The sequence below is a fragment of the Sphaeramia orbicularis genome, chromosome 12 (genome assembly GCF_902148855.1).
Source record: "Sphaeramia orbicularis chromosome 12, fSphaOr1.1, whole genome shotgun sequence".
NCBI classification, from domain to species: Eukaryota; Metazoa; Chordata; class Actinopteri; order Kurtiformes; family Apogonidae; genus Sphaeramia; species Sphaeramia orbicularis.
Genome location: NC_043968.1, coordinates 68,914,524 through 68,927,341, shown reverse-complemented (window position 1 = coordinate 68,927,341; position 12,818 = coordinate 68,914,524). Strand labels below are relative to the sequence as shown.

Sequence of the window (12,818 nt, the reverse complement as noted above, 5' to 3'; positions counted from 1 at the left end):
ATCAGTCTAAGTTTTAAGTAAAGACCACAAGCAGAAAAGTTGGATTCCAGACCCTTTGTTTACTGATACGTGTCGCGTACAGAAGAACTCTGTGGTTCACAGCTAGTGAGTTATACGCCACACTCACAGCGGGCTAAAGTAATCACAACACATTGGCTATCTTAAGTTAGGTTTACATTATGTTCCCGGTGGCCATGGCAGCCCCGTTTCACCAAAATGTACTGCACCGTGGGATTTTGGCCATGTTTTTCTCCATATTCAAGTTTTGTAACATAAACGGTGCACTATGTTTCGGCCAAACTGGGCTGCCGTGGCCACCGGGAACATAATGTAAACCTAGTTTTGAAAATCTGGTCCAGCATCCGAAGCCTCGGCCATGCTACACTGGGTTTTCCTCTGTTACACTACACAGCCTGCGGGCATGCCTCAATGCTACTGTGCTCAAGACCCAACGAATCGACTGCTGAATTCGTTGCCAGCTCTTTTAAGAGTCAGTTTGGATCGTTTTAATCGATTCCTTGTTGCAGCACTAATATGTATTGATAGGACTAGTGGATCCACAGGTATTAAACAATTTATATCAGTAGATGGTTTTGGTCGATAGTGGATTTTTGCTTCTTTATGGGTTAATATCAAACTTCGAAGCCTCAGCCCTGAATGTAAACTACGTATATTGATCCTCAAGAAGACTCTCACACTGTGGGTCCCACATGTCCAGCTCATACAGAAGGAGACACTTTACTGTCCATCCTAAGCTGAAATACAAAGGTTTTTCTCAGGAACAGTAGGGGAGACCAGGGACAGTTAGAACAATTTAGTGCCAAGTTAGACAGCTGGCACCCACTCTGCACATGCTCAGTTAGATCCACAACATGAACACTGGGTGAAACGTTCACTTTGAAATCAAATGTACTTTTTGGATACTGTCCTACTAATCCAAACCAGTGTTATTACAATCACCATTTAATATGCGAAAACTAGAAATAACTCATTATACCGTTAGCCTCATAGCATAATTGTCATACACTATATCACAGGTGTCAAACTCCAGTCCTCGAGGGCCGGCATCCTGCATGTTTTAGATATTTCCCTCTTCCAGCCACACCTGGTTCAATTAATGATCAGCTCATCATCATGCTCTGCAGAAGCCTGATAATGATGTAATGGCTTCCAGGTGTGATGGAAGAGGGAAACATCTAAAACATGCAGGATACCGGCCCTCGAGGATCTGAGTTTGACACCCCTGCACTATATGGACAAAAGTATTGGGACATGTTGAATTCAGGTGTCTTTTCTAACAAGGGTCTGTGATACAAAGCAATAATGACAAATGCCATAATATAGTTTTATATTAAGATAAATATCATAAATATTGATGTTTATATGTCAAATCACCATGAACAGGACATCTTACAAGCTGTAGCCATGATGTCTCCCAGTATATTTGTCCATATAATTTATAAACATCAATCTTTCCTTAAAGTTTAATGGGAGATTTGTCTTCCTAAGTGACACACATCTCACTCTCAGAAACAAAAGATGCTATACATTTTCTTTTACAGGTAGAAATCAAGAAATTAAGATACATTTGGTTCTTCATTCAACAGTGATTGGCAACAGTGATATGGCTATTTCTGTCACATTGAAAATGTCACTTGTAAACAACTTTGCAACAAAAAACAGTATAATTACATTTAAATGCTAAGCAGAGAATGAAATCTTGAATTAATTAAAATTAAGTGTATCTATGCACATGTGGTTATAGTGACTCTAATCAGATGTGAGATGCTGCAGTGTGACTTGGCAGAATACAGCCTTTAAGTGGATGACAACATTTTTTCTTTATTTTGCCCAGTCATTGACTCTCTCTCTCTCTGTGACACCACATGGAATTTGGCTGTTGTAGCAACACTCAAAGTTTCGCAAGAATCTGGAGATATCATCCATATCATGATATAGGGGTTGCAATTTCATATATTGCAATTTATTCCAATATATTACCATTTTTATCTCTGCCAAGGAGGTTATGTTTTTGCCGGTGTTGGTTTGTCTGTCTGTCTGTGTGCAAGATAACTCAAAAAGTTATGGACGGATTTGGATGAAAATTTCAGGAAATGTTGATACTGGTAAAAGGAATAAATGATTAAATTTTGGTGGTGATTGGGGGGAAGGGGGAGGGGGGGCACTGATCTGCTTTGGCGGAGGTCTGCGCTCTCCGAGTACTTTTCTAACTTTTCTAGTGTTAAATCTAATTTTAACCTATAAAGACCCAAATATACACCAGTGACCAAAAGCATCTACTGACGTAAAATGTTTAATAACTGTTGATCCACTAATCCTATCAATACATGTTAATAATTGGTGTAAAATCCAATTTGTCAAGTTTTCATGGTCATCAGATATGACCCATATGGATGTTCAGAGGCTCCATAGTGAATGTGGAAACACAGTTATGTTCTAGAACACTGATTCACCAGTAAAAATCCATGGAGTTTGATAAATGACCATGGATGGGAACACTGGGCTTACACTCAGTTAATGATATATTTTTGTGAAAAAGTTACTTTTTCTTCAGTTTTTTCTCTTTTTGTTGTAATAACCCTTAAAAGTAATCTCATCATGATGATTAAAGTACATGATAAGTAAATTAAATAAAAGAAAATACCTGATTTTCACTGAAAATGCAAAATATAGAGGATAATATTATGATAAATGGTGATAAATCAGAGAAAAAAATAATTTGGGAACTGCCACAAAAGTAGCACCGGGTCTTTATGGGTTAAGAAAACCTCCACAGATTGGAGAATGCATCATCCTATGCAGCATTCTTGGGGTAACTCTCTTAAAGAAAGGTAAAAGCTAGTTGATGTACTTAGTGCCTTCCTTATTACAGGAGTCAAAATGAGTCACAGGAGCCCATTGAATTCTTTTGGATACAGCCATTAGTGCACACACTTATCAAGTGACTAAGTTTGTTTGACGTATGTTTACGTCTTTGTGCTACTTCCTCTCACAGCTAAGTCTAGCATACTGTACCTCAAATAAAAACTGAGAATCAATTACAACCTGGGTCTCTAATAACAGATGCCAATTACAGGCTGGGTAAAAAATAATATGGACACATTTCTGGTGTCTGTCATGTTAAGCACATTATTATTGCATTTAGAGAAATTGCAAAGAAGTATTCACAAAGAGGAGCGGATCGAAACAAGGGTTTATACCAAATATAACCATTTCTACTATTTTTTTAATGAGTAGAAATGGTTATATTTGGTGGAAATTAGAAATGAAGGCCTTCCTGAAGCTAAAGTAAATAATAAGAAAGGAACTGCTATCATGTCAGGAAATATGATAGATCAAAGCACTGGTATCTAGTAAGCTGCGAGTCTTTGCACAGTATCAAAAAACAAAAAAATGTGAATTTATCATCTAATACCTTCTTACATTTGGGGATGTTTGTGTCAGACTTCTGGTTTAGACCAAAATATCTCAACATAACTCATTCAATGGTCATTGTAACTTAAACTTTATTTTAAAAAAATAATACTAGTAATGAATTGTAACAACAGCGTGATGAGTTGGGTTTCTGTAAATTGACTTAGAGTCTGGTTTTGACCAACTCTATATATAAAATGTCAAGAGATAACTTTTTTGTGATCTGGCGCTATATAAATAAAATTTGATTGATTGAGTGATTTAATTGGTTTTCCCCTGTAAGTCGCTTTGGAAAAAAGCGTCTGCCAAATGCGTAAACATAAACATGAGTATATGTATATATATGAGTTATTTTTGATATTGAAATGGTCATTTACATACATTCCGAACATGTTATAACTTTCCCTCATCTCCCTACCTTTAGAATCTTTGATATTGTAAGTTGATTATGTAGTGACCATGAAATTCTCCTCGTCTACTTCAGATGCCTTTGTTCCTATCGATTAGGGTACCTGAGCCTGCAATAAGTGGCAAGCTAATGGTGATTGCACAGACATCTTGCTAACTGTGACCTGTTTCTAATTAGATACACACTGCAGTCTGCATTCATTAGCTTGGTATTTCAATGGACTAATGTTCAAAGAGTGAAGGCTGGGTTCAGCATCAAGGTCAGTCCTTCGGCAGATGACGTTTTCAGTGCTTTCCACTACACTGGAAGGAAAAAGCCTTCCATCTGTCAGCTAGTGCACTCAAGGCTAAAAGGTGTGCTAAAATGCTCATAGGGCTCCTAGTGTAAACAGCTGTCATAATTCTGCCATGCTCAATTAATCTAACACACTACACTTTTCCAGACGCTGCACTGTGACTGGTCAGGTTCACACAAACACACCTACACACAAACGTACACCTACTCGTACAGACATGCATATACTGTTATGTACATGAATACATTTATCTGCACAGACAACACTGAAATACACATTTGCATCTCTTAAGTGAATACCAACACACACGCACACACACATACACAAGGCGGATTTGCATGTGCACTAGAGCTGTTCCTGTCAGGTTCAAAGGAAACCTTCTTCGCACTTGCCATTTGTCTTCTTCCAAGAAAAACATACTCAGGAAAAAAGAAAAACTACAAAAAAAAAAATACACACACACACACACACACAAAGAAAAATGTCACAAGGACTTGATAAAAAGCAGGGAGGAAAGGAACAATGAAGACTTCGTTTACTTTTGAGCTGTTCTGGCTCCAAAAGGTCAAAGAAAGGCACTTATCATAGTCAGACTTAAGTGACCGGCATCGCAGTTTCCCTGGGGAGGCGACGGAAAATTCCACTGATATTTGAAAAACAAATGTAACAAATTTCACAAGGACACTGATTATTATAAAAAAGGTGTTGCACCTCTTAACCCATAAAGACCATAACATGGTGGATGTCGACCCAAAATCATCTACAGATGTACAATGCTTAACATCTGTTGATCCACTAATCCTATCAATACATGTAAGTAACTGGTGTAAAATGCAGTTAATCATCTTTTCACAGTCATCAGATATGACCCATTTGGACGTTCGGAGGCTCTGCAGTGAACGTGGAAACACCGTCGTCTTCTACAACATTGATTCACCAGTAAAACCTATGGAGTTTGATAAATGACTTTGGATGGAGACACTTCGTTTATGTTCATAGAATGATATTTTTGCTGAAAAAGTCACTTTTTCTTCAGTTTCCCCTGTTTCTGATATAAAAACCTTCAACTTTGATCTGGGCTTTTATGAACATTTATATGATCAGTGAATTCAATATAGGAAACTGCCTGATTTTCACTGAAAAAATGCAAAATAATAATAATATAAATGGTCATAAATCACTTAAGAAAGGTTAAATACAGAGAAAAAATAATCTTTTGGAAACTGCCATAAAAGTAGCACTGGGTATTTATGGGTTAAACACACTTGACTTTGAACGTTTACCTGAGCCGCCAGGGTTTGGATCTAAAAGAACTGAACTGGTTCTAATGAGTCATAAATGATCCTCCAGTAGTTTCACTTTGGGGAATTTGTGAACATCAGATGACACAAATTAACACCACCTACTCTGAATCTTGACTTGTCCTGGAAACTTGTCACTCGCCTCCAGTTAAATGCATGTATTGGGATCAGTGGTATTCAAAACCACTTTCCCAAGCTCTCGTATCAGCACAGTGAGGGGAGCTGTCAGTGCATGCCTCTAATAGTTGTCCAACCTAGTAAGCAAACGATGTTTCTGGCTCAAAGTAATTATTACCAAGGATGTGAATGGTATACTCAGCAAACTGCAACTACTTGACAGTCAATTCGTCTCCCTCTTGGTGTTCTTAGTTAACATTTCATCTCATTTGTCTAATGAACCACAAAGAACAAATATCTCAAAAAAAAAAAACAAAGACCCTCAACGAGCACAATTTGTTTTGAACTGTATCATCGCAGCTGATGACAGCGGTGAGATAAATCTGTCATCACAGCAAATATCTGCCAACGTCTGCATATAATTGTCCCCAGCATGTCATGGAAGAGAGCCTCCATTCCCCTTGTGATTTATTTTTCCCTTCCTTTGATGCGGGACAACCCAACATGACCCGGATACTAGGACTAATAGGGCACAACAAGGTTTGGATAACATTTGGTTGCAGGACTTGATGTTCTGATTGTGTGGTATTGTGTGTATTGTATGTTTGTGCGTGTGGGGGAGAGTGGATATATTCCTGTGTGTGTTTGTGATTATACTCTTATGACGGTTCAGCAGCTCTTAAACCAAGGATCAGTTCTGACCATGTGTATCTGTCATAACAGGGAAATGACAGAACAGGAAACACTTTCCAAGAGCTCATTGTAGAGGGAAAAGACAGATCACAACTGTTATATAAGGATAATACAATCAATCATCAAACAAATACAAGAAAAAAAACACTGAATCTATCACCCTAAGGTGCTACAACTAAAATTCACTCACATAGGTTTGTATCTTTGTAAGTCAGCTATAACACTCAACTGGCACCAGTAGGACATTTTACAGACTGAATGGCATCAGCAGAAATTCACACTGCTACAAGCTAACAGCTAATAATTAGGCTAATGCATTAATGATCTCAGTCCACACCATCAGCTATATGTAATTAGTGAACAGACAAACTGTGATGTCACTCAGTGGTTACTGAACCGCTATTTTGTAGTCAGTAGTTTGAAATTTGACCATCGACATGTCAGGTTTTTGGAGACAGAGGTGATCGTATCAGTGCAAACGGATCGAAGCTGTAGGAGTACAAGATGTCGGAACTGAACGCACTTGATAGAACTCAGTTATATGGTAAACTTCAAAAAGCATGGCATGACTGAAAAGACTGAAAAGCTAGGAAGTTGCCATATAGGCCAGTCAATCAAAAGTAAATATAATATATAAATATTAGGGATGCACCGATTCCGATACGAGTACCGGGCATCGGCTCCGATACTCAGTGTGTGTACTCGTATTCGTACTTGTAAAAGTAATCCGATACAAATGCACCAATACCACTTACAGCCATGTGACATTCACAGGTCAGTGCAGCAGGTACGAGGAGGAGGAATAATATGTGTGGAGTGTGAAGAGTGTGGAGATTTTTCAAAATAAATGACGGTGATAAAAGCAACGCTGACTGCAAGTAACGTTAAAGACAGACAGATACGGACGCAGCGTTCTGTCCGTCCTCTGCGTACATTCCATCCGTTTTCCAGGTGCTGGTGGATGCGTACCCAGACGGAAAATACCACCGGGTATTCTGCGGTGCGGACTACCGCCAGCAGAAGTGAAAACGAAACTTATCACTCATTTCTCTTTTCTCTACCTGCTGAAGCTAAGCTGTTAAACCTTACCAGCGAAAACGCTGCAATGTTAGTGTCACATTAGTGTTGCCACTGTCGTCTCCATGTTTGTTATTACTGACTTTCTTCTTCTTCTCAAAAAACTTTCCTCTTCTTCGTAGTATTTGTCCAGTATGGTTAATTCAGAGTGGCGCCCCCTGGTGGATTAATTGAGAAATGCTCATCCCAACACATTAAATGTTAGTAGCAGCACTTTTTTCCAGTCAGACAAATGACAACGACAATAAAGCACATTTACAAAAGGAACTAAGAACTGGAATAGGATTATTAAGTACTCATATCAGTGCTCGGTATCAGCAAGTACTCAAATGTAAGTACTCGTATTCGTACTCGGTCTGGAAAAAAGTGGTGTCGGTGCATCCCTAATAAACATAATTCTATATGTTGTGTGATCTGATTAATGGAGGGAAAATAGATAGACCACCGGATTACTTATTAGAGGGTCCAAAGAAAACCCATGAGCACAGAATGACTTTAGAAAAATTATTGACTTTGTATTTTTGGAAATAAATTTAATGCAAGTCTATGGAATCCAGGGCATTTTGGAGCCAACCCTAGTGGCCACCAGCGGTATTACAACTTAAAGACACTTTACATCGGCTTCACTTTAGACCTGAGGGTCCTTGGCCTTCTGCAACATTTCAGAATCTATAAACATTGTAACCAACATGGAACACATATGACACAACCAAGGTTGCACAACAAAGACAAAATCATCATATTCATGATGGATTAACAAGGCTGACAACTTGTTTTCTTCCAGAATGATTCACAACAACGAATCAGAGAAGGATTCATAGTGACCAGTGAGACCAACCAGGCAGAAAAGCTTTTCTGTTGTGGTCCTTCCACATTACAACACAATCCCAGAGTTCCCAAACTAAAACGGTGTCAACAACTTCTCTGTCGTCTTTATGGGAGGTAAAAACATGTGTGGGCTAGTGTGGATGCTTGGATGTAAATGCAGCAAAAGTTGGACGTTTTAAAACAAAAACATTCTAGTGTGGAGACATAGTCTGAGTAACTGAGCTCAGTTGATGCTGGGGGTTTTACATATAGAGAGTTTTATTTAGTGGTTCAGATTTATTTATAAAAGTATTTATTAGTTTGACTTAAATGTTCAGTCCATCATCACTGTGTCAGCCTTTAAAAATCTACCTTTGTTATTCTTAAATGAAGTAAGTTTGGTGAGGATAACTTTAAGAATCTTGCTTGTGTGGGACATTACAAGCACAGACAGGATGTAATCAGGATGCAAACACATAATATACTAGTGTAAATATCATTAGTCTCATAGTATAATTGCCTAAGTCATACACTATATAGACAAAAGTATCGGGACACATGGAATTCAGGTGTTTCTTTTCTAACAGGGGTTTGGGATACAAAACAATTATGACAAATGTCATAATATAGTTTCATATTATGATAAATATCATTGCATTGCATTGGTTAGTTTGGTTTAAATTCTTAACTTTGCCACCAAAATACCTCAGAGATGGTTTTTACCTAATTTCTCTCAACATTGATTTTTTTTTATCCTTGACTATGGTTTTAAATGTTCTGCCTCTAAATGTCTAAAGTATTTTTCATGTTCTGACTGTAAATAATATTTTTCTACCACAACTAACCATCCACATTCTTCACATCTCACTCAGGAAGAAAAATCTCCCATTAAACTTCAAGGAAATATTGATGTTTATAAACAATATGGACAATAATATTGAGACACATCATGGATACAGCTGTAAGATGTCCTGTTCATGATGATTTGAGAAATAAACATCAATATTTAAGATATTTATCATAATATAAAACAATGTCATTATTGTTTCATAGCCCAGACCCCTGATTGAAAAGACACACCTGAATTCAGTGTGTCCCAATACTTTTGTCCATATAGTGTATGACTTTGGTAATTATGCTATGAGGCTAAAGAAATGTACAAGCCTTCACTAAACCCTAACTGACCGGTGGCAAAGCAAACAGGGGGAATAAATATTTAAGTAGTGAGAAGAACAAAAGTGGGTAAAGAGAAAGCAAGAATGGAAAGAGAAAAGAAAGAAAAACTGCGATGGTCAAAACAAGACTGTTAAAAACAGGGGAAAAAAACAGTTGCAGCAAAACAACACTGTGTTGGGATCAAAACATGGGGATGGAGCATTTGCAGAGGCCCTGGGATTTTTGAGGCCTGAATTGGATTTAAAAGATTAGGCTTTATTGAATTTATTTGATGGTTATATTTGTTTTCTTTAGATTCCCTTTTGTAGCAAACAATGGAAAGCACCATGTGAGAAAATCTAAAATAAATTAATTAATAAATAAACTGAAGCTGCATTATTGTATAAATTCTACCATCTAGTAGGCGAGTACACTACTGTGGATGTGGCAGGATAACAACCTGTGCAGTTCAGAGCTTTTGGTTGAAGGGCTTGATGTTTATGTTACATCTAAATTGAGTCAAAATAGGTGTTTATGTAACTCTTTAGTCATTTACAAGGAACAGAGTTTGTGTTGTTCCACTGCATTGCACTGCTCTGTACAGATGTCGCTGTTATTGTGTCCATCCTCTGGAAATCAGGGAGTCACTCAGGTCACAGCAGACCCTCTAACCCCTTCTCCCCGACTTTGAGACTCTTACAGGGGATTGGCTTTGCAGATCACATCCCTGCCAACTGGCTAGCACTACCTAAACGTGTACTGTATCTCAGCACACGCATGGACGCACACACATACAGAGACAGACAGAAGTGATTATTTAGCCTGTGTGCGTGCGTGTGCGTGCGTGCGTGCGCGTGTACGCGAGGGGGGAGGGAGTTGTTTTTAGAGCGCCACGCTGATAGAAAATAAAGGAGCAAGTAAATTTGCTCATATGGTTTAGTAACGTCCCTAAATCTGCAGACTGGCATACAGGAGGCTGAGGAGGACTGGGTTCAGCTCAGTTCAAAAGCAGCCATCTGCACAAGTACTGGAGCAGCCAGTGCATTGTGTATGCAACGCTCCCTGTCGGCAAAGAAAAGCAATAAAAAAAAAAAAAAAAAAAAATCTGTCTCGTACTGTAATGCACAAAAGCGCTATTGGCCAAAACAGATGATGCAGAGCAGTTTCTAACACCTTTCTGATGTTCTTTTACGCATGGCTGCAGACCTGTCAGAACAAAAAGGAGTACGCACACATGACAACTACAGTGTCAAGCTGTATTCTGTTCACTCCTCAAAGTGTCTGTGCATCCTCCTCTGGCCAGTCTGGGAGACAGAAATGCATCATCACTATCAGACTGTGCCATAAATTAGAAACTAGCCAAAGAAACCACGATTCCGCGCAAGTGCCTGGTCTGTGTGGATGACAGATTGTGGGCTCGATTCGTTGCGATAACACGAGAAGGGATTTTTCTTTTCTTTTCTTTTCCTTTTTTTTTTTTTTTTTTTTTTTTTTTTTTTTTTTTTGTGCAACAACAGGGAAATCCTGGCACTCTCCGGTCGGTCTCGTAACTCCGGAGGCAAATCTAAAAAGGTGTCGATTTTGGGGGGACACTCCAAAGGTTGCGGCTGCCGCTGCTGCTGCTGCTGCTGCTGTTGCGCGCTGTGCCGGAGCTCTGAGCGCCTCCAGAAAACCTCTCCGGCTGTACGCCTGACGTGACGTGCTCGCTCACAAAGTTTTGACCATTACATCATAGTTTTAAAATAGCTAAGTCGGCTCAGAGAAATTACATTTTACGCACAGTGACATCAGCTGCCGGTCAAATGATGCGGTAGCCTATATCTGCTGCCCGTAGCCCCTCGCATAGATGTTAGGATGATTACCCACATAAATCATCCGTTAAAAGTAGAAAGATGAGATTTGTTAGGCGAAATTGATTTTGCTCTCCCTTTATAATGTATCAACTTATATATGATTAAAATCCCGGTGACCTACCGCTTGCACTACCTTAGATATCCGCTGTACTTTTCAGAGCATTACATCATTGTCTAGTCTGATAGATGAACTCATTTTCAACTCGCTGTAACTGCATGTTGTTTTGTTTAATAGAGTACATGACACTGGCATGAATGGGCGCACATTACTGCGCATTTGCACGTTTAACTCACACGATCCGGTGCAACTTTACGCATTTGGAGTTGAGACTAATAAAAAGAGTTTGTTTGACAATATGATTAAGGATGTGTAGTCTACAGTACCTGCTATCACTGTGGGTGATCGCTGACCCCCCTCCGGTTTAATCCACATCTCCAGAGTGAAATTTCCTCGGGGTATCTCCACGCCAGGTTTGAGCCGTAGCTGATCTCCCCTGCCGGTAAAATAGACAGCTTTCCCCCGGTCCACAGAGTTTTCCTCTGCCTGCGAGGAGCGCCGACGCTGCCGAGGGACCCGTCGCTCCAAGCCGGGCAAAGAGCGCTTGCCCCGGGGCAGACGAGTGGCACAAGCCCCTGGGATGGTGGCTTTCGCCTCCCTAATGCGCACCAGCTCTCTCTTGGATCTCCCCTTTCTCCGAACTGTCCCGCACTCTGATCCAAAACACAAGATGAGAATCACCAGGCAAGACACCCAGGGAGATGTCCAAAGTTTCATTTTTTGGGAGAGGAAATTGCAAAAAAAAAAATAAAATAAAATAAAATAAAAAATTGAATAAAATAAAAAATATATATATTTAAAATAAGAGGAAAAAATTAATAAAATAATAAAAAAAAAAACAAGAGGATAAGTAGAAAAAAAAATCTATGTCCACAATGTCCCTGCTCTTTGAAATCCTCCCGAGTTTTTTCCTTCAGTCTTTTTACAGCGGTAGAATGTCAAACGGTACAAACTGTCTAAATAAACCCATAAAGCTATGCTGTTTTTCCCTCTTTATAATGCTAAGCCACGACCCCCTCTCTTAAGCAAAACTACTCTGGAGACATTCAGGGGACACAGGAATATTTGATTCATGTATGTGTTCCACGGTGCCTTTTCAATGGGTCCCATTTAGCCAAAGGGATGACTAATAAGTAATCAATCAAGAGGGGGGTCCGGCCGATGCCCCCCTCATCCCCTTTGGACGGTAGGAGTTACTCGCAGAAATCCACAGTTGTCCGCCAAGCTCTTGTCACACCTTTTTGTTGTTTTCCTTATCCTACCCGTAAAACAGCATAAGAGATGGCACATGTTAAATTCCAAAGAAAAGTGACAACAAACCGACCTCTCATATTTATTTTACAGAAAGCAAAGAAGTGGGGGGGAAAATGAAAAAGAAAAAAGAAAAGAAAAAGAAAAGAAAAAACAAAAAAGGAAATCCAAACTTCCCTGTGCCTATATGGCTGTACAAAAGTTGAAATGCACTATGATATCTGGTGAGGAAGATGAAGAAGCAGAGGAAGATGGACAGGGAGCTGAAGTCAGAAGCATCGCGGTCCTCATTGATTCGCCTGAAGCGGAGTCGGAGCTCGGCGTCCGCTTTTAGAACCAGTTTCTCTCTAAGTCTTTTTAAGAACAA

At 39.3% G+C, this 12,818-nt stretch overlaps 1 protein-coding gene across 2 annotated transcripts in view; it reads right to left on the bottom strand.

Annotated features, from left to right (window-relative positions):
• Window positions 1–11,917, bottom strand: part of pappaa (pregnancy-associated plasma protein A, pappalysin 1a) — a 142,955-nt gene extending 131,038 nt beyond the window's left edge. For both annotated transcript variants that reach the window (XM_030150515.1, XM_030150516.1), the window contains exon 1: window positions 11,527–11,917. In XM_030150515.1, the coding sequence (XP_030006375.1) occupies window positions 11,527–11,917 (391 nt within the window). The remainder of the gene's footprint in view (window positions 1–11,526) is intronic.
• Window positions 11,918–12,818: the final 901 nt, after the last annotated feature.